Source organism: Rosa rugosa, chromosome 4 (assembly GCF_958449725.1).
Source record: "Rosa rugosa chromosome 4, drRosRugo1.1, whole genome shotgun sequence".
In the NCBI taxonomy this organism is placed as follows: domain Eukaryota; kingdom Viridiplantae; phylum Streptophyta; class Magnoliopsida; order Rosales; family Rosaceae; genus Rosa; species Rosa rugosa.
In genome coordinates, this window is record NC_084823.1 from 57,728,879 (window position 1) to 57,751,583 (window position 22,705).

The window sequence follows — 22,705 nt, forward strand, 5'->3', positions numbered from 1 at the left end:
GTAGAGTTGTTTGTTTTTTGTAGAATGAATTATAAATTTTAGCCTAGTTCTTCTCGATCAATTGTCTAAACTGCAAGCGATTTAGAGATAGAACACACAGCCTCTTTATACGATGCAAGTATTTATTAATAATCAAGTTCCAATAATCCACTGATCAAGGAAGAGGTACATTACACAAGCAACTGCCGTCTTATTTTGTATTAAGCTTAGATATGTGTCGTATAATATGGGACATATGGCCAGCATCTTCTTAATTGTTGTCATACCAGAACTGGTTCTGGAGATACTGAACGACATTTTTGTCAACTTGGAAGGCCTTGGTGAGAACATCAGGGTTGATTGACGGGTTGGAGCCGAACACTGCTTTGGCTATGGTGGTGACACCAGGAAACTGGCTGCTAAGACTGGAAACGGCTACGGCGTTGACCTTTCCGATGTTGAGCTGGAAGTGAATTTGAGCAAATGGGAAGACAAACACATCTCCCTTGTACAACACTTTGCTGAAGAGGCGGTTGCCGTTATCATTGGATGTGACGAAGCCAACGTAGAGAGTGCCTTCCATGACCATAAGGACTTCCGTGGCCCGAGGGTGGATGTGAGGAGGGTTTAGTCCGCCAGGTGCATAGTCTATGCGAGCGAGGGATATCCCAAGAGTGTTCAGTCCTGCTATTTGCTGCACATTCGCCTGGGTGACGATGGAACCAAGCGGATTTGATGTGTTTCCGCGCATCCGGAGCCCGGAAAAGAAGAAATCCTCTGGTGTTACCATCTTTGGGTCCTTGCAGAATCTCCCATTCACAAACACTGCAATATGGAACATCATATCAGAACATGCATGAATTCATGCAAATACGAAAATTAATCATATATATATAATCCTCATATATATGGGAAATATGATATGTACATATGCTAGTGACTACTATATACCAGCAGAAATATCAGTGTTGGTGGTGTTAAGTGCTACACAGAAATCTTGGAGAGGACTAGGATCAAAGGCAGAGACAAGGTGGAAGGTTGCCAATGCCAATAGGGCAAAAGCAGCAGCTGCAGGGCAATGAGTAGCACCTTTCATCATATCGTGATCGCAATACTCGTATATGATAGTGTTTTGTATAAGAGAGAATTGGATCGAGGTGGATGAAAATCTTGTATGGAAGAAATGCCTATTTATAGATGGAAGAGATGGAGAGAAATACAATTGATCACTAGTCTTGGATTTGCCACGTCTAAGGAGGCAGGCAGTAACTCAATTATTTAGACTCCTTAGTATTCAGAAGCAGGTAAAGACTTGAATTATATTCTGTACTAATTCTTGACAGACAAGCTAATTGACCCGCTCTCTGCCTTATTCATAAAATTAACAAATTATTATAGGATATTATCCTTTTCAAACTTAAAATGTGGCTTTTGTAAAGTCCGACACTCCAACGTTGGGTATGAGCTCTGCTGTGAGCTAGGAATTCTATTAGTTACATGAGAGGTGGAAACAAAAATACGAGAGTTAGTTACACACTTGGACGTGGCTAATGGGATTAACCATATTAAATTGTTGACGATAGCTACCCAGAATTCACCCTCCAAAGTCTTCTGGTCAGGCATTTCCACAAGTTCACCTGCACCCTAGAAAGTAGCTAGAAACACACTTCAAATTAAGGGTGCAAGGCTTTTTACCTCTTACCTTTTAGCATTAAGAAGATGAGTATACTAGCAGTAGTAAGTTTCAATTGATTTTTTTTTTTTTTGGATCTTGCTAAATGAATCCAGCAAATATGTAAATATATCTAGCAGATAGCATTTAAAAAATAGTCATCTAATTTCCACTTTTAATGCCATAATTGTACCCAACAATCTTCATCCTTTCCCCCACCAACTCTCCATCATATTGTTCCAACCTTCAACATTGATCTCTCCTTAGTTTTCCCATACCATCCAATTCTATATAAAATTTGAAGTTATTGATGATTTTTATCAATTGTCTGACTAAGAATTTCTCCATCAAGAAGTTTCTTTCTTAGATGATTCATCTAAATGTAGAATTTTCATTTGGGACTTTAGGTGTTGAAGATTTCAACATTTGGAACATTAGATTATGGGTTTCTTGAAGTGGCAGTCACCATTAGTCATAAATTTTAGTCATTTGCTCATATATAGCTTAGCTTGGGTGTTGATTTCAAGCTTTTCTAAGTGAAAGACTTCGTCCCGAGGGAGGGACGGAGAGTTATTTGCTCATATATAGCTTAGCTTGGGTGTTAATTATCCATTTCAAGCTCTTCTAATTGAAAAACTTTGTCGAGAGTGCAGTCATTGAGCGGCACGAGAGTGCTTGATGTCAATTGCTTCTTCTTCTTTTTTTGTAAGGATAAAATTCAAATTAAAGAATAACTTATTTATGAGTGTGGTTATTGTCACCGTACCATTTACTTTCTTCACCCTACATCTAATACTAACCTTGTGATTAATAAATTTTATAAAACAAAACAAAAAATAAAACTCAAGAGTGTTTGCAATGTAATAGGCTATTGCACCTCCCGTTGTGCCACCCAAATTACTAGTTGTCTCTGCCTTTAACACCAAAATATACCTAGGAAATCTCCATGACTCCATCGATCCGATGTTCAATGAGCTCTTAATTGATGGACTTCCTTTACACCCACGAATTTTCTCTCTTTGTCTTTCAATCTCAATTCACTTTGATTTTGTTTTTTCTCAGTTCAAAGCCTCTTGTGCATCTTGATTAACTTCAACCCAGGTCAACAAAGTGCATGTGCTTTATGATGAATCGACTAACAATATTAGAAGGAGTGGAGAGAGAGATTGAGACCAGGATATTTGAGCAATGCTGCAAATATGGATTGGTATACGATCTATACTGGGTTTACATTATCTGGTTTATTTACTTTAAATTATTTTTTGTTCTTCCTGCTATTAGTTTTATTTTGTTTTTTAAATTTAAGGATAATATTGAAAATTTTGGTGTTAAAAATCAAATGAAGGGTGTTTGGCTCCAATTTTGCGGGTCCAAACAAAGAGTGAACAAATAAAATAGTAGAGTGACATTAGCCGCATCCATTATTTATTTACTATTGGGTACAATAAGAGATTTGCTAGGTATATTTAGCTTCTTCTTTCATTTTGGTAGAAGGGCAACTTGGACGTCGATAACAAAGTCCATTATGGGGTGGAAACTCCTCACTTTTCACCATACCAATAGCTAAATCGCCAGTGGGAACACTTCTTTGTGGCCAGGGCATCGGGTCAAAGGAGAGTCACATCGTACGCAGACCACGAAAAGAGGAGTCTCTTATGGAGCTTCTTCTTTTGCTCTAATGATATTGGTCAAGGCACGTGTAGGGAGGTTCCAGGTTTCATTGATAAAAGGGTTTTTTTTCTTTTCTTTCTGATTTCATTAGGTTGCTTTAGAGTAGCCTACATGGCTTGATATTGACGTGGCTCTCTTGAGTAAGTCATATTGTATAATTACCTATTTTTGGTCATATTAAATGTGTGACGTCCTCTTTTAAAAAAATAAAAAAAATAAAGAAGTTTGCAAATTTTTTACATTGACAAATGCAATAAAGTTCACACATCACACATGTTATTTTTTTTTTTTTGATAAGCGTATTACACACTATACATCTTTCATTTAACTAAAACAAGAAGTCTACATGTTTTGTTCTGGTAACATCTAACCTCAGGTAGACATAAAGAGTGACCAACCTTCAGGGTTTTTCTTTTTCTTTGTTTTTTTGTTACACATATATGTATTTGTAGCCTTCCCTTCCGGGATGCATGTGAGTGCCTTAGAATATAATGCAACTCTTTTGGAAAGTTAGTGTAGTATTATCAGTTTATATTAGCAGCCTCCTGGTAATAATGTCCTCAAAGAGATTTAGAGATAGAACACACAGACCCTTTATATGATGCAAGTATTTATTAATACTCAAGTTCCAATAATCCCCTGATGATCAAGGAAGAGGTAAATTACATAAGAAAATACCGTCTTAATTTTAACTAAGCTTAGATTATGTGTTGTACAATATCATTAATTAATATGGGACATATGGCACGGCCAGCATGTTCTTAATTGTTGTCATACCAGAACTGTTTCTGGAGATACTGAACGACATTGTTGTCAAGTTGGAAGGCCTTGGCGAGAACATCAGGGTTGATTGGAGGGTTGGACCCGAACACTGCATTGGCTATGGTGATGACACCAGGAAACTGGCTGCTAAGACTGGAAACGGCTACGGCTTTGACCTTTCCGATGTTGAGCTGGAAGTGAATTTGAGCAAATGGGAAGACAAACACATCTCCCTTGTACAACACTTTGCTTAAGAGGCGGTTGTCGTTATCATTGGATGTGACGAAGCCAACGTAGAGAGTGCCTTCCATGACCATAAGGACTTCCGTGGCCCGAGGGTGGATGTGAGGAGGGTTTAGTCCGCCAGGTGCATAGTCTATGCGAGCGAGGGATATCCCAAGAGTGTTCAGTCCTGCTATTTGCTCCACGTACATTCGCCTGGAAAAGAAGAAATCCTCTGCAATTGAAATTAATTGACAAACCCAATTCAACATTAGAAATCGGGTCACAAGTCCCACATTAGAGACTTGACCAATCACATAACAATCCAAGGCCCACATCGGACACTTGACAATAATCCAATCGGAAACTTCCGATGGCCAATTTAATGAACCCAAACTAGATCCATGATTGAAGAGGAGATTGGTGAATCAATTAATGAATGAACCCATATCCGGGTCCATACATTAGAGACTTGACCAATCACATAACAATCCAAGACCCACATCGGACACTTGGCAATAATCCAATCGGAAACTTCTGATGGCCAATTTAATGAACCGATGGCGACATATTGAAGAGCGACCAGCTTTGATACCATGTTAAATAGCAACAAGTGTGGCCCGTGACCCACCATTGTATCGATACTGTCCAAACTTCACCACCCGTTAGGTGTTGGGTTTTAATCACAAAAGGCCTCGGTACAATTAGGTAAGAGTCACTCACTTATAAGTTATATTATATTTTGTCACTTTTCCAATGTGGGATCTTTCCTCTCCAACAAACATCATATCAGAACATGCATGCATATTCATGCAAATACAAAAATTAATCATATAATCTTCATATATATGGGAAATATGATATATACATATGCTAGTGACTACTATATACCAACAGAATCAGTTTTGGTGGTGTTAACTGCTACACAGAAATCTTGGAGAGGACTAGGATCAAAGGCATAGACAAGGTGGAAGGTTGCCAATGCCAATAGGGCAAAAGCAGCAGCTGCAGGGAAATGAGCACCTTTCATCATATCCTGATCGCAATACTCGTATATGGTAGTGTTTTGTATAAGAGATAATTAAATCGAGGTGGATGAAAATGTTGTATGGAGCAAATGCCTATTTATAGATGGAAGAGATGGTGATAAATACATTTGAATTGGTCTTGGATTTGCCATGTCTATGTGGAAGCTGGCAATAACTTTGAATAAATAACTCCTTAGTAATCAGAAGCAGGTATAGACTTGGATTCTGTACCAATTCCTGAGAGAAAAGCTAATTGACACGCTCTCTGCCTATTTATAAATATATATTAACAAATTATTAATTAAGGGTATATTAGTTTAAACCTTAATGTGACGTTAGGTATGAGCTCAGCTCAGTGAGCTAGGAATTCTATTAGTTTATACTACGAGGTAGAAACAGAAGGTAGAGAGAGTTGGTTAGAGGTGGTTAATGGGATTAACCATATTAAATTATTTTAGGTAGTAGTTAACCAATGGAAATCAAGTGTTCCAATGTTTAGTGGTACGATACATTCGAATATTTCTACCAAACAGAACGACAATATATAAACTAATTAACATCATTGTGGATAATGTGCGTTGACGATAGCTACCCAGAATTCACAGCCCTTCAAACTCTTCTGGTCATGCATTTCCACAAGTTCACCTGCACCCTAGAAAGTAGAAACAAACTTCAAATTAAGGGTGCAAGACTTTTTACATCTGACCTTTTAGCATTAATAAGACGTGTATAGTAGTACTGGTAGGTTTGAATTGACCATTCTGTCATAAGGGTAACTCCGGCATCGGACTCTATTATATTTATGGGTATCCTGCCTAAACATCTTGATCAAAATCCTAGTGGGGAACATTTCTTTGTTAGGCCCAAAGGCTAAGGCATAAATCAGCCCACGAAAAGATAGTCCTAATGATAATTGATATTCGGTAAGGCACAAACTTGGGCCGACGTTACCTTCGTAAAACACTTGGCCCAAATTAAGGTCCAATGAAGCCCTTCAAGTTTTGATGTTGCAGGTAATTTCACCGAATAATGGAAAAATGAATAAGAGTAATTAGTTGGTCGCAAACTCACAATGCACTAAAATGCCAAATTGAAAGTAGAGTAGCAAGCGAATCTTCTCTAAATAGAAGTTGGGAACCTCATTTGAATGAGCTCAGACATCATCCGTTTTTTGTCCACCCACCATAACCTTACAAGTCTTCTAAACTAAGAGATAACTGAGGGTAACGAGTCTTGTCTAATATAGATGATGAAATTACGCTCAAAAGTTTGCACAATAAGTTGGTGGAAGGTAGATATGAGCGCAACGGTTGTGTAGACCGACAATTATTGGGCTTCTCGACAATGATTAGTGGAGGATTTAACGAATTATTAATTTTTAATTAAAGAAGTAATCAAGTAAAAGATAATCCAACTACAAAAAATGAAGTAAAATATGATATATTTTTTTAACTTTTTATGTTGTTGACAAACGCAACAAAGTTCACACAGATTATTATTATTATTTTTTCGATAAGCACATATTTTATTTAACTAAAACAAGAAAGAAGTTTACACATGCGTAGACATGTCACATGTGAAAGATCGACTATTCTCCCATACCATTCTGATCAAAGAGACAAAGCAGTAGTCGCAAGTTATTTTCATCGACTAAGCTTCCTCTAGCTGTTGGTACCACCGTGGTTGGCTTCACTTTCCAGCTCCAATAATAATGACACAATGTCATGCTTTGGGAATAATTAGATGATTTATCCAAGGTTACCTTCATATACTTTGGATCGGAGATTGGGCTGGGCTTAACCGTAGCATGTCCGAAGTCCGAACAGAAGAAGAAGCCCGAGCTAGGGAGCCAGAGGTAGAAGAAGAAGCTCTGAAAGTCAAAGTATTGTAAATCGTGAAAGTCGATCATGGGTAATATCAAGAACAAGGCGCGCGCGCATATATAGGTACTGAACTAAGGGGAAGATTCTGTCCGTCTTAACTAGACCTACCAACGGAAGAAGACAAGCCCAACAGACAACAGTGATGTAAATTAAGATTTAAACAAACAGTAAAGGATTTGTCTGGTTCTGGTAGATACTGTCCCTCTCTCCTGCCATGCCAGCTCAGTTTAATTCAAGCAAGCTCCTCCAATCAGATATAGTCAAGCAACCCCTTTTCTACGTTGGTCTATTGCCTTCCTATTTAATTAGCAACTTTACTGACGCTTCCAGCCTTCCAGGTCTTATTGGTCAGTGGTCGACGCTTTTAGTCTTCCCCGGCCTCTATTTTATTCTCGGTCTCCTCCATGGACAAGAAAGCCTGCATCTTTCTTAGTTCTGAGTTCTGACCGGTACCCATTTGGATTATCCTTAAGCTTCAGCTAGCTTCAAGCCTTCAACCACTTTGCTTCGGAATTCAGGTAAGTAACCATGTTGTCAAGCTCCTATTTTGCTTTCCAGCAATTCGTGGGTTCTTCACATTCTATTTCTGTCCAGTTCAATTTTAAGCCTTTGCATTTTGCAGCATGTGTGTGTTATGATTTCTTCAATCTTTTGTAAGCACATACATACAAGTAGGAATATAATGCATGTATCTTATCTTATAATTACAATTGAATATTTATGTTCAAAAGTAGGAAAAAATAATGGGAATATTACTAAATTGCAATTGATATTTTCTTCTGTTCTTAACTAAATCAAATATTGGAGTTCATTTTTCCCAAGTGGAGCTTAGCTGAGAGCCTGAGACTAGCTAGCATCAGCATGAATGCTTCTGTTAAACAAACTTAACTATCCAGCTGAAGCTTAACTGAGACTAGTTTTGCTTTTGTAGGTCATCTTTAGTTTATAAGAAATGGCTGATCATGAAAGAGATGAGGTACCTATGCTTTCGGATACTCATCCACAGTCATCAAATGAGCACCTGCCATTACAAATTGAGAGATTTACGTCCAGGACACGGAGCGCATCAATTTCGATTCCTATGAATTCTATGGATTCATATGAAAGGGGTGAAGTTAACCTTGTAGGCCATACTGGTCCCTTAAGAACTCACACAAAAACACCCTTCTTACCTATGAGTGGTCCGTTATATGCTAACCGCGGCACGCCTGATAGTGTTCTGTGGCTAACTCGAGGTGTGACAGGGCAAGAAGCAGCAGAAACTACAGCAGAAAAGTTTCCTTCTACTAGTGCAACAAATGAGAATGAGTGGAATGACGACTATACTGCAAAAAACGAACACTTACTGAGATCTGGCCAATTGGGGATGTGCAATGATCCTTACTGCACAACTTGCCCAACTGTCTATAAGGCTACTCAACCAAAATACTCGAGGCCCTCGGGCAAGGTGTCATTCTTTCTTTTCTTTACTGGAAGTTTTTTCTTATTCCTCTGTATGTTATTGTAGTTGATTTGTTGCTGCTTTCTAGTACATGCTTATAAATGCACATCTGCATTATGAACACTTTAAATGGCTCTGTCAAACGGTTAGTTATTCACCCATCTTAGGCTTGTCACTGTATTAAGATACTCATAACCTAGTTCATGTTTGCTTAATCTTTATTAAGTACGACTATTTGCTTTATGATTCTTTATTCACAACTTTGTCATAACCATTTCATTTTGTATTATCTTCTGAAATGATGGTTTACAAGCATTCCCACAACTTATGCATACAATTTTTCTTTTTGTTTGCAGTTCCATAATGCTCTCTATGGGGATGCCAAGGGATGGGCCAGGAGGTTTTTCTCATGTCTGCGTCCATACATTCCTGGAGTTATGAACCCTCATGCTAAAATTGTGCAACAGTGGAACCAGTTTTTTGTCATTTCTTGCTTAGTAGCAATTTTTGTAGATCCATTGTTTTTCTTCCTGCTGTCTGTTCAAGAGGTAGCGTCCATTTCTTCTCTTCATTTCATAAATAATTTTGGAATTATCAATTAAGCTTAGATATAAAGTTCTGCACTTTGAGTAACAAGCTTTGGTTTATCCATTTATTTATATACTTATAATGCCTTTCTGAGGAGAAGAAAGTGAATTGAAACAATTCTTTTGTTTGAATGCCTGTGACTATCCTTCTCAAATTGTTTTCCCCTTTTTGAATGCAGGATAATAAATGTATAGTTATTGATCAGCCATGGACCACTACTTTTGTGGTTTTCAGAAGCATGACTGATCTCATATACTTCATGCACATGCTTCTCCAGGTAAGGACTTCCTTTCCTCGAATATATTCGAAATTCATCTTGGGACGTTATCCTCTGTCTTTTTTAGCTTTGTGAACAATTATTATAATCTGGTATGTGTCACCATGTTTTTTTTTTTTTGGGTGATGATTCATTATTTCATTTCATCACTGTCCTTAGATCTTGTCTCAAAGATCCCATTTGTTATGTTATGAGAGAGTATTTGCTAAGATGGTGAACTATTGTTACTGTCTTGGACTGCCAGTGGATGCATCAATAAATCTGTTACTCAAAACCAATTGGCAGTAAGTGGAGAGGCCCAAACTGTTATGCAAAGTTTTATTTTTCCAGTGTGGGACAGCACATACTCCACATTCTCACATGCCCCTTCACAGCCTCACACTTATAGGTCACACAGGCGGGAAACTATTCCAACACTCATAGGATAGTATCATAAGTTCATTGAACCAAAAACAAGATCTCGTAGTACAGTCCCTAAAACAGCTAAAAGGAAAGCTTGTTATATAATTTCATGCCTTCAATATAGTACACTATACAGGCTTGATTTTATTTGATTGTATAGCTCTATAGCTGTGCTGAGCTCTAATGTTATCCAAGTTTCCACTGATAAATCAATTTTTATTTATTTTCTCTCTTTGCAGTTTAGATTGGCTTATGTGGCTCCCGAGTCTAGAGTGGTTGGTGCTGGAGAGTTAGTTGACCATCCAAAGAAAATTGCTCTCAATTACCTTAAAGGATATTTTCTGATTGACTTTTTTGTTGTATTACCACTTCCTCAGGTAAACCTCTGTCTCTCAATCTTCTTATTTATTTTTCTCTTGATTGGTAATCTTTGCATCCATTTAAATTTCAACTTACTTTGAGCAACTTCCTAAGTTCAAATTTATGTCATATTATTAAGTTTATATAGTAGGTTGAATATCAGTAAGAAAAAGAAAAAAACTTTTTACAAGATTAATATAAAGGTCACTAGTGTTTACTATTCAGTACAGAAAACCCAAATGGTAAATAAGACAGATTGCAAAGAAAATGGAAAAATCTTGAAGGGAGATGCATTTTGTGATTCTGATATGCTGATATGCTGACTTGTGCTTGATAAGTTATTACTTTTTCCAAATAATACTGTTTTTCTGTGGCTAAGCCGACTAGTTACATTCATCTGCTATAGCAATATAATAAATTGGAAATCTCAACCTGAGCGTTAAGAATAATTTATGAAGACTATACGTAAAGGAAAAATTGATAACTGATAGAAAATAAAGGATGGAGACAGCACCCCTGCCTGCTGTCCTCTCTCTCTAACTTGATAGAATTTTGAGTATTTACACTCTCATGTTTTGATTTGATCTAAGCACATTTTTTCTCCCCTTGAGGTAAACTTTTATTTAACTTGTTTGTAGATCATACTATTACTAGTTCTGCCAAAGAACTTGGGATCATCTGGAGCAAACTACGCAAAAAATCTTTTACGTGCTGCCGTTCTTCTTCAGTACATTCCCAGGTTGTGTAGGTTTCTACCTCTGCTTGCTGGACAGTCACCAAGTGGCTTCATATTTGAGTCAGCATGGGCCAATTTTATAATAAATCTTCTCACTTTTGTCTTATCTGGCCACGTCGTCGGGTCATGCTGGTACCTCTTTGGATTACAGGTGGGTTGTGGCCATTTTATCTTGAACATGCTTTTTGAATATTCGTATAATAAACATTCTTCTGTACCTCGTACCCGAAAGCGCTCTGGAAACTAAAGTGTGTCCATACACTTATTTGTTGAACCTTTGAAGATGAGCCACGTCTTTTTTTACTTCCTAACTCTTTATCAAGTTAGAAAAAAATTTATGGGATACTTGACTATCCTGCCATAGTGAAGTATTTGAGAAACTGTTTGCATCAAGTAATGTTATGTTAATCAAAAATTTCTTGCCCAACAAAATGGCAAACTATCTGTGTATCTATTTGGTTTGTAATGGTGATATGTTAACATGATAGTTCTTTATTTGGTTATAAAAATTACATCATGTTCATCACCATAATAGAATATTTATTGGACATAAGAATGAAGGCTGGTTTTTAATCATTCACTTACTTCAATCTTTTTCTGTCCCAGAGGGTTAATCAATGTTTTCGAGATGCCTGTCACAAGACTCACAACTCTACGATTAATGAATGCATGAGGTTCATAGACTGTGGGCATGGAAGGGACAGTGAAGGTTCTAACGGGGATGAGCAACTGCGTAATACCTGGAAAAACAATGAAAATGCTACTGCTTGTTTTAACAAAACTGGTTTTGACTACGGAATCTATGCCCAAGCTGTTGGCCTTACGACAGAAAATAGCATAATCACTAGATATGTATATGCATTGTTTTGGGGATTTCAGGTATTGCTTTAATTTATGTATACCTTCTTTTGGCTGTTTCATACTGATTTGCTCATTTAAGTCAACTCTGTTCATCATAAGTTAGTGAGACAGCTAGACTATCTTGTATCTCAAACTAGCCATTTAGTTTGACTATCAGAAGGCAGCAAGATCTTCTGAGCTGTGTGAATCAAGTAGGGATGTCACTGTCTGAGAGGGGGCCTTCAGCCAGATTATATAAGGGGCACCGCATCCCATTTGGGATAGTCGGGTTTGCAAGTGGTTATCAACTGAATTGTCATAAACCTTGAAACTTCAGAACTTATGAGTCCAGAATCTAATTTATACCCTTCTCTGTATTGTCCCATAGAGTTGAAAGATAAGTTGAGTGAGTACTGAATTTTTCTGTTCTGGAAAGAAGCTCAAAGACTATCAGAGTTTCTAGTCTTTTGTTCATTACCCATTTAGAAGTGATGCATGAATCTTTAGACTGAGTAGTGAATGAAAATAAAAAGTTTGGGTTCCAATGTTTCCTGGCATAAGGGTTGTCTTCTTGTTATTTCATTATGAAAATGATTGAAGCTAACTGGTATTGTCCCAGTTAATTTTGTAATGCAGTCTATAGTTTGATCATTATCTTTTTAACATAGTAGCCCTGTTTATGTGATGAAGCAAATCAGTACTCTGGCTGGAAACCAAGTTCCAAGCTATTTTGTGTGGGAAGTCCTTTTTACAATGGCCATTATTGGCCTAGGTCTCTTGCTTTTTGCTCTTCTCATAGGAAATATGCAGAACTTTCTGCAGGCACTTGGCCGGAGGTACCACTTTTTCACTCTGGTGATTTGTTCTTAGTTTTTCCTACAATTAAGGTCACTTCATTGGAACATATTATCATGAGTACATCTTCGAATTTATTATGGATAAATTACCTTCCGATGATATATACATAACCTGTGCATCAAAGCTGTAGATCTTTGCTTTTCTTTGTTTTCTTCCTTAAATCTTCCTAGGTTGACCAGCTGGATATTATCTTACAAAATACTCTCTCTTGTTTGTCTAAAATTTCAAAGTTGAAAGCTATCTGTATTGAGTTATCTAATATCATGATAGTTTATGATGTGATTCATTCTTCTTAATAAATATATAGAGAAATATGGTAATGTAAATCAACAATTATTAATAATATGCAATTTACCATTTAAATGGCATTCCCTAATTAAATTCTGCTCTGGTTTGAAAAAGAAAAAGGAAAAATTGAACTTTCTTGTTTGTCTCTCTCTTTACAGAAGGTTAGAAATGTCACTGAGACGTCGTGACGTTGAGCAGTGGATGAGGCATAGACGTTTGCCAGATGAATTAAGGAGGTATCACAGATTCATAATATATTATTCTACTTGGATTCCACATGAAGTTACATCATCCATTTTAAGCTGTGCAAAACTGCATCATTTGGAAACTGTTATTATTGATGACTGCAGTTAACATTGTCATTCAACGTTACTTGGGCACGTGCCACATATCCATGGGAGTGTGGTGCTAACTTTTGTTTCTGCGGACAACTAGTGTTAATAGTAATCAGATATGTTCCAAGGAATAGCATGTTCATGAAAAACTGTCATTCCTAAGTATGTCTTAAAATATTATAGCACCTCAAGGATCTTAACCTACCAAAAAGAAAAAAAAAATGTCAAGGATCTTAACTACATGACATGAAACATCCACAGCATGTGACACGTATGATTGGTCTAATATGTAGGCGAGTACGACAAGCTGAAAGGTATAATTGGGCAGCTACCAGAGGAGTAAATGAAGAAATGCTTTTGGATGTCTTGCCTGAAGACCTTCAGACAGACATAAGACGCCATCTCTTCAAGTTTATTAAGAAAGTGAGCATCTTAGAATCTGTTGTCATTAATATTGCATGTATATACTTGTTAATGATGCAATTATGTCATTTAGTTCAGGTCCTTAAAGTTCACAACAGTTGGTTAAACTTACAATTTAAATGTAGACAACTAGACATATTAAATTTGGCATGAACTCATAATGGTTACGTGCTACTTCTCTAGGTAAGGATTTTTGCCCTCATGGATGAACCGATCTTAGATTCCATTTGCGGAAGACTAAGACAGAAGACATACATCCAAGGAAGCAAAGTTTTGTACTGTGGTGGTCTAATTGAGAAGATGGTCTTTATTGTGCGCGGAAAAATGGAGAGCATAGGAGAAGATGGGATTAGAGTTTCCTTATCTGAAGGGGATGTTTGTGGTGAGGAGCTTCTCTCATGGTGTCTCGAGCATTCTTCGGTAAATAAAGGTATTAATTTGATAACTAACAACATGCCTGTTAAATTTTTATATCAAGGTCCAGGGGCAGTGCGTTGACTCAGTCTGCCCGCCCCCTTGTTGCACCTAACCTTGCACTTTCACACAAAATGTCATTGGATTTCTGTTAAGAGTATAGGTCTAGGTGCATGTTCAATCTAGAAATACAACAACCAATGATATGTCTGTGGTTTTTGTTACAGACGGTAAAAAGATCAGGATTCCTGGACAGCGAATGTTAAGCAACAGGATGGTGATATGCTTAACAAATGTCGAAGCATTTTCACTAAGGGCAGCTGACATTGAAGAGGTCACCAGCCTCTTTGCCAGATTCTTGCGCAAACCACGTGTTCAAGGAGCCATAAGGTCAGACAAGTCATAGTTCAATCCAGAACTTGAGATAACGGTTGTAATCAGAAAATTGAGATTAACAATCTCATGCATTTATGCATTTTGAGGACTATTTTCATCTTAATGCATATGATTGCACATATATAATGGCACTGCTGGTCTGCTACTTGACTTGTTAATATGTTACATCACAATGCAGGTACGAGTCACCTTACTGGAGAGGCCTTGCGGCAAGATGCATTCAAGTGGCTTGGAGATACAGGAGAAAGCGCCTACATCGTGCAGATACTTCTCAATCCAATCATGCCTCATAGTGGAAAAGTGACCTTAGTTTAGTTTCTGTACAGATATATAATTGAATATGTATACCTGGAGTAATCCATAATTCCATGTGTGTACATACAAAATACTTTCTGAGTTATAAAATATATATTCGTTGTTAAAATGTTATCCGATTGATATGTTTGATTGTCATGAGTCCCTCATTCATACAGGGTTTCGAGTTTATGAATATTTGAAGATGCCCAAGTAGCCCATGAGCTCAAGTGTCTTCTATTCTTTTGGGCCAATGGCTCAAGTGTCTTCATGGATATGAAATGATTTAGGGGAAGAGAAAGACAACCCATTAGTCATTGCTCATTAGAGGCTCTCTTCTCCATCAGTTTGTAATCCAATGATCACAATTGTAAACTTTCAAGGATTACTATTGTTAAACTAAACCGAAAATTGTTTAGCGGGTTAATCCCCATCGTCACCATCATTTTTTTAATCAGAGAATTTGTGTTTCTCTGCCCACATTAGAGAACTAAACGGTAATATGTGGTTGATTTTCCGCCTAGATAATTCTTGAATTCCTACCTAAAGGAAACACGTTCCCGATTAAGAATTTGTGAAGAACAAGTCTGCAAAATTCACAAAAGAATGAAATGTCCACTCTAGATCATTAACTCATACGCAGCTTCTTCTGTTTTCTTGGTCGAAATACGCTACTTCCAGTACTAACTCCATCACCTAACAAAAACGCTCACAACTGCGCTAGCTAATTTAGCTTTGCTAGCTTTGATATGCTAAATGGTAATTGATTGTGGTAGCTCTATCTACAGAGCATGTAAATTCATGACTACCATACCAAGAAACAATCTTGTGCTGTTTGCGCGTAAGATCGAAGTACAACAAGTAACTAGCTGTCTTCGGAGCCCTGCGGAACCTGCTGGGGGTTTTGCGTACTGTAAAAGTATGAATTACATGATTGTTCTGCCATGCAGTACTTAAAATGGGTTCGCCTGAAAGTTAATCAATTAGGATTTACTAGTAACTAGCTTTCTCCATATCACAGCTAATGTAACTAGCTGAATGAAGTAACTGATATTTCGATTGGTCAAGATGACAAGGTAATGATTACACGAGATTAATCGCACAGGCACCAGAATTATTTACATACAGCTCCTTCCCTTGCAATTCCAAAAGCCATTTCAATCCAGATCGAGATCGATTGAGATAAATCTAACTAAACTTAAAGTATAGTAGTGGTAGCTTGTTACCTAAGCTCACAACTATAAATTCAATTAACTGATATGTTCTCTGCTGGAGTTGGGACCATAATATACATATGCATGGCTAGAATTAATACTAGCTAGCTAGCTATATATAATACATATTAAAACCACACAGTGACTCAGACCTGCCTTCCTTGGCTATATATCATATATGTGCATTCTACTACTATTAATTCTAGCTGAGTTAGGTTTACATGGCCAGCCCTTGGTTTTATACTTCACCAAATTTCACATTTTTCAATAAATATATTGTACTGATCAAATTTACTATATATAAACAAATTATATATTCGGATTATATGTATATGCCAGCCCTTGGATCATTCCCTATCTCTTGACATTTTTTATCATATAGTACTGCGTGGTTATGAATTTGATTTTATTATTCAACACGTTATTGATTAATAAAATGTATGGTGATATCTACTCGAAAATAAATTAGTTCCAATCATATGTTCGTGCATGGCTTTCTGGGAAAAAAGTAGGCATAGCATATACAGTTCATAAATTTGGCTTTAATATTTACTAAAATTTAGCTAGATGGTCCACTTTCCATTATATTGCAACACAAGGACACTCGACGACTAGTTGCATGTATATTGTGCATTGATGATCGAACGATGGTTGCCTTTGCAAGCAAGCAATTGAAAATATAAGGTTGAAGCTAGCAGCTAGCTGCGCTGTGTATGTTGAGAGAGAGAGAGAGATATTAATATGGCCGAAGAAAACGAAGACATATATGATGCAATCTGATGGAACTTGGATGCACCAGTTCTGCATGCAAATTTAATAATATGTTTAATGATGAAAACCTCCATTCAACCCACACATTTTGAATCTCGATCGCTCATGATGAAGTGGACAGTACGTGGAGACTACTGGAATGGCTTCTAATTATTAATTTATTTTACACGTATATTTAAGCTCAAGCTAGCTAGCTGCACTACTGCACGCAAGGTCTCTGTCTCTGCAACTCTGCATATATATATGCTGAAGCAGCCAAGCTAGAAATTGATCGATTATTAGGAAGTTGTATGGAGAATTATTTGAATGCTTTCATCATATAGACGAACTTGATTGCTCAATTACTATATACATCGTCAATCATTATCTCTTGGTAAAATAAATGGCTCTGTATTGAAAAAACAGATACAGCTACACCAATAACATCTGCCCAGCTATCTAACACTGAAAAGCACGGGTTCCACAATTAAATAGCTATCTAGACTTGCTGCAACAGACCATTAAGATCCTTTATTACTTTGGAATAAAAACTTGACTGCCTTACTGATTAACCGATATACTTGATAGCCTTGGATATATGCATGGTTGGGCGCCGTTCGTCCGTATTAATATGCATATACATATATATGTAGATGATTTTAGTTTCGTAAATGAACATGATAGTAATTGGATATATGCATATACACATCTACAGAAAGGTAAAATTAAGAGATGTTCAAAACACACGGAATATATCATAAAGATCGATGAGCTTGATTATTCCATATGTACATATATACTATATATTTAGAGGCTGTACGTGCTTAATTTTCAACCATATATGTATGCAACTGTCATGAAAAATTATTGCGTGCATTAGGTGCGTACATACTGTGTGTATAAATATTTTCTTTACTCTAGAGATACGGCATCAAGAGAGGAACCGAAAGACCAAATAATACTATGTAACTATTGTCTCCCATGTCCTGTTTTTAAACAACTGATCGGAATAACAAGAGTACAGTGAATTTTTCATCTTCAAGTCCCCTTCAGTATTTCTTCAAATAAGTATAACTCTGCAATTGATCTAAAAAATCATTGATGGTGCATTTTAATGGAGTATAAGAAAGAATGGTATATAACATAAGTTAGAAATTTATATATCCTCTTGCTTTTTGGTTTGCAATCTCGCTTTGATTTATCCATGCAGTGATGCAGTCCAAAGATTTTCCAGACTATAATTTATTAGGCATTCAACACTGCTTATTAAGCTCGGGAGGACTTGTTGTGTAGATATGTTGCTAATCAATCCAACATGCATTCAAGTAGTGCCTCCATGTACGTGTAGCTTGAATTCGTTAATTAAGTACGTATATCATAAGCTATTGAATTATATCTTTAATTATTTTAAATATGGTTCAAATTATGCAATAAGATCAACAATGATAGATATTCAATTACCTGTTGCAATTAACTGATCTTTTATCTTCTAAATGTATGAAATATAATCAATTCACCAACTAAATTAATTCGATCTCCATCGATGTAATTGATCCACTAAATGTAAACTTTTTACAAACCTTTCTTTAATAACTAGTGAATCATATGTAACAAGTGTTGAGCTTATAACTATTAACAACGATCGAGGCTTAATTTTATGATAATCAATTACTTGAGGTTAATGCTAGCATCGAACAGGCGAACAGCTAGTTAATTAACTTCTTGAATGCATGTTATACATAATGCCTGATTAATTAGGGTTTAGGCCGGGATCCTAAAATTCTATGCTACGTACTAAAGCTAATGTAGTTTGCTACACCCTATTGTTCCTCTGAGTACAAGCATGCATGTGTTTAGCCTTTTAAGTCTAAAATTCGTAGAACATAATCTTTAGCCGTTGTACTTGTATACATATAAAGCAAATTGTCCCCCTAGCTATATATCTTAAGCTTCTCGATCAACAACGTAGTACAACTATAGCCGCCCTAGCTCTGTGGCTTTGAGCATTTGGCGAATATGTAATTAATATCAAAGAACTTTTTGCGTGCAGTGTTAATTTGTACAACGACCTCTACTTTAGGAAAACTAATAAGAGAACTAGTTTGGTAGCTTTTCCAAAAATTTGATGCCTAAACCTCAAAACTAGGGGTGAGTTCTGGCCTACCTTGTCTCGTTCTTATCGATCGAGGTTGCAGATTGAAGTTTCAAATTTGTCTATGGCTTGAGTTCTTGACATTGACTATGGCTCTCCTATCTTAATCGGCTCCTTTGAAGCTCATAGTTGAGAGGGGAATTGTATGCATTTATCTGCCTTGGGATTTTTAAGGATAAAATTCCAATCACTTTCATGATGTTCCCCATAAACCAAATTAATTAAAGAGGAAATAATTCAATTCCGCCACCCAATAAACAAGTATAATTGATGAATGAAAATACAGATGTAAAGAGCATTCCCTTTATATATTCCAATTTTCTAACATCGTTCTAAACTAGTTCATTAGTGCTATCATATTCGACTCTCGAAGAACGTTATGAAAACATATATATTATTGTAAAAAACAATGGGGTTAAAGTTTACTCATTTATCACTAAAATTATTTTGATTTGCTCTTTCTGTTTTTAATCAATCGAACTTAGATTCAAAATTCAAAATGCAAAAGTTTAGGAGAGAATAAAAAATAGTCTAATGGAGTTACGCAGTGGGTTATTCGATCTGTTCTGCGAAATAATCATATTCTTTTTTGCCCCAAAACTCATTCATCAGTTGCACTTTGACTTTTCTTAGTAAAATCAAAACCTAAAAAGGCCAAAATTTAGCAAAAAGTCAAAATGAAGGTTTTTTTTTTTTTATTTGTCTAATGATCAATCTAATCCAAAAAACGAGGGTGGTTGTTTCTTTATTTTTATGCAAGTAATAATATGTACTCAGTAATGGCCGGATCAAACTACCGTTACAACTTACAAGACAAAAATAATGAATCAGAGAGCTAGCTGCGAGTGAACTGGGAATGGGAAGGAAACAAGTCGATCGATCAAAAGGAGCTGCAACAATCAGCTCACAGCTAGTTTGCTATATATAGGCTTCTGTATATTACATACATTTTAGCATGCATGGTATGTAAAACCATAGTTACATGCTCACAACATATGCACAACAATCATAAAAGATCAAGGCTTACCTTCTGCAATTACTGTCATGGATTCCATCTTATGCAGCTGCTAAACACGATCACTGAATATGGTCTTCTGTTACTTACCAACTTGCTTCTCAATGGACAGAACAATATGCAATAGTCGTGGTAGTAATCAGGGACCAATTCATCTGTATATATATGAGACTTAAACCTCAAGAAGCTTCCCATTAAAGCATTCCTTGTCGGTTTAGGTTTCACTATTAGATTCCTAATGTATCACAACTTGTAGCCTTTCTTGTCGACTAAGCAATGGATTACTATCCTTAATGAATTGATACACTACTTCATTAAGTCACTAGTATTGATTTACTGTTTGTATCCATGTTAAACTAGGATTGATATTAAGCTAATCATCAATTACTTTATGATGATATGTGTTATGTCCATATTTGATCTTACAATCTCCCCCTTGGACTCACACATATCATGCTCGATGATTTGCACCAGAGAACATCAAAACCTACTTAACTTACTGAAGTGCGCGCCATATAACAAACTCAAATCGAAAATCCATTCCAACATGGTCAGATCACAGTTACTTATGCAGAGCAAGAAACAGTATACATTTTAACAAAAATGCAGAGTTTCAAAACCACTAACACAAGCTTCTGCAATCCACATATGTTCAACCAGAAGTGATACAATATATGTTAATGTGTATCAACAAGTAAACATATATTAGGTCCTACTTTATGTTTCTAAAACCAGAAACTCAAGCAAATTCACTGAACACTGATGGCTTAAAAATATTGCTTGAACCTTAACATCATGCTTCACATGATTTAAGCCATCTGATAGCAAGTATAACTTTAAACACAAAATCGATAATTTTCAGAACATTCAACAAAAACTGCAGCAATAACCAGAATCTGAAAATACCTCAAAATTTATTAATAATAAAATCTGTCATTACAAATAAGTTGTGATAAATAAAGTCAAAAGATCACAACTAAAAAATACAAGAACTCAAAAACCTTAGAAATTTAAATTGCTCCAACTGGATTAACTCTATACTGAACCTAAGCATCTAGATTAGCTAAAACTCCAATGCTGGCTATATGTTTCTGGAATGCTGCTACTGACAAGGCCTTGGTGAAGGGGTCTGCTAGCTGCGAATTCGTGTCAATGCTCAAAACAGCTATCTCACCATGCTTAACCCTTTCTCTAACACTGTAATACTTTAAATCAATGTGTTTAGAATTATTTGACCTTTTACTGTTCTTACTGAAGAAAACAGCTGCTTCATTATCACAATAAATCACAAGTGTGCCTGCCACAATGTGACTTAACACTTTGGTCTGCATCAAGAAATTCCTGATCCAAAGTCCTTCACACACAGTTTCATATACTGCAATAAATTCAGCTTGCATGGTGGAGGTTGAAACTAGTGTTTGCTTCATGGTTTTCCAAGCAACTGCACCTCCTGCTAGCATGTACACATATCCACAAGTTGACTTCTTGGAGTCTGGATAGTTCCCTGCGAAATCAGAATTTGAAAATCCAACGAGTTTCAGATCCTCCACTTGCCTATAAACTAGCATGTGATTCTTTGTTTTCTGCAGGTACCTCAACACTTTCTTCCCAGCTACCCAATGTTCATTGCCTGGATTAGATTGGAATCTCGATAAAATCCCTACTGCAAAAGACAAGTCTGGCCTAGTGCAGACTTGTGCATACATGAGACTTCCTACAAGTCTAGCATAAGGCTTTGACTCCATATTTTCTTTCTCAACATCACTTTTGGAACTTTGCTTCTTGGTTAGTTTATCACCCTTGGACATGGGGACTTCTCCAGCTGCACACTTCTCCATACCAAATCTCTTCAAAACTTTGGTGATATAATTCTGTTGAGACAAACCAAGTAGTCTCTGTGCTCTATCTCTTTTAATCTCAATGCCTAGTACATAGGATGCTTCTCCTAAGTCTTTCATGTCAAAATTCTTTGACAGAAAGCTCTTGGTGTCTTTAAGCAGTTTAAAATTACTGCTAGCCAAAAGTATATCATCGACATAGAGTACTAGGAAAATAAAATTGATCCCAATTGTCTTCAAGTAAACACACTCATCAACAAGATTCTCTGTAAATCCAAAAGTAGAAATCACAGAATCAAATTTCTTGTACCACTGTCTAGAAGCTTGTTTAAGGCCATAAATTGATTTTCTTAACCTGCATACTAAGTTTTCACTTCCAGCTTGCACAAAACCTTCTGGCTGCTTCATATAAATCACTTCATCTAGTTCACCATTCAAAAAGGCTGTCTTAACATCCATTTGGTGTAGCTCCATATCAAAGTGAGCCACTAAAGCCATGATTATCCTAAACGAGTCTTTTGTAGAAACTGGAGAAAAAGTCTCAGTAAAATCAATGCCCTCCTTCTGTGTAAAACCCTTGGCAACTAATCTTGCTTTATGTCTCTCTACATTGCCATTTGCATATCTTTTGGTTTTGAAAACCCATTTACAACCTATAGGTTTCTGATTAGGGTCAGGTTCAACTAATTCCCAAACTGCATTTTGGCTCATGGAATCAATTTCTGCTTCCATTGCTAGCTGCCATTGGTGAGATTCATTACTTTCAATAACCTGGTTAAATGTAGTTGGATCATTGTCCTCTGCACAGTCCATTTCAATTTCTGCTTCTTGCAGATAAACAATGTAGTCACTATCTTCCCCCCCCAT

The 22,705-nt window shown here is 36.6% G+C and overlaps 3 protein-coding genes across 3 annotated transcripts; 1 reads left to right on the forward strand and 2 right to left on the reverse strand.

The window, feature by feature from the left end:
- Positions 1 to 150: 150 nt before the first annotated feature.
- Positions 151 to 1,146, reverse strand: LOC133745594 (germin-like protein subfamily 1 member 18). The gene is made up of 2 exons (XM_062173691.1): positions 931 to 1,146; positions 151 to 804 (listed from the first exon to the last, which is right to left on the reverse strand). Exons 1-2 carry the CDS (start codon positions 1,076 to 1,078, stop codon positions 251 to 253), a joined length of 702 nt encoding a protein of 233 aa, XP_062029675.1. The 5' UTR covers positions 1,079 to 1,146; the 3' UTR covers positions 151 to 250.
- Positions 1,147 to 4,080: 2,934 nt separating this feature from the next.
- On the reverse strand, positions 4,081 to 4,518 carry LOC133746268 (germin-like protein subfamily 1 member 13). Its single transcript, XM_062174441.1, has one exon. The coding sequence runs from the start codon at positions 4,516 to 4,518 to the stop codon at positions 4,084 to 4,086; it is 435 nt and encodes a 144-aa protein (XP_062030425.1). The 3' UTR covers positions 4,081 to 4,083.
- Positions 4,519 to 7,458: 2,940 nt separating this feature from the next.
- LOC133746167 (probable cyclic nucleotide-gated ion channel 20, chloroplastic) lies at positions 7,459 to 15,004 on the forward strand. Its single transcript, XM_062174325.1, has 13 exons — positions 7,459 to 7,735; positions 8,149 to 8,664; positions 9,015 to 9,206; positions 9,425 to 9,523; positions 10,165 to 10,302; positions 10,924 to 11,172; positions 11,628 to 11,900; positions 12,552 to 12,697; positions 13,166 to 13,243; positions 13,636 to 13,765; positions 13,949 to 14,195; positions 14,407 to 14,569; positions 14,754 to 15,004. Exons 2-13 carry the CDS (start codon positions 8,170 to 8,172, stop codon positions 14,866 to 14,868), a joined length of 2,325 nt encoding a protein of 774 aa, XP_062030309.1. The 5' UTR covers positions 7,459 to 7,735; positions 8,149 to 8,169; the 3' UTR covers positions 14,869 to 15,004.
- The last annotated feature ends 7,701 nt before the right edge of the window (positions 15,005 to 22,705 follow it).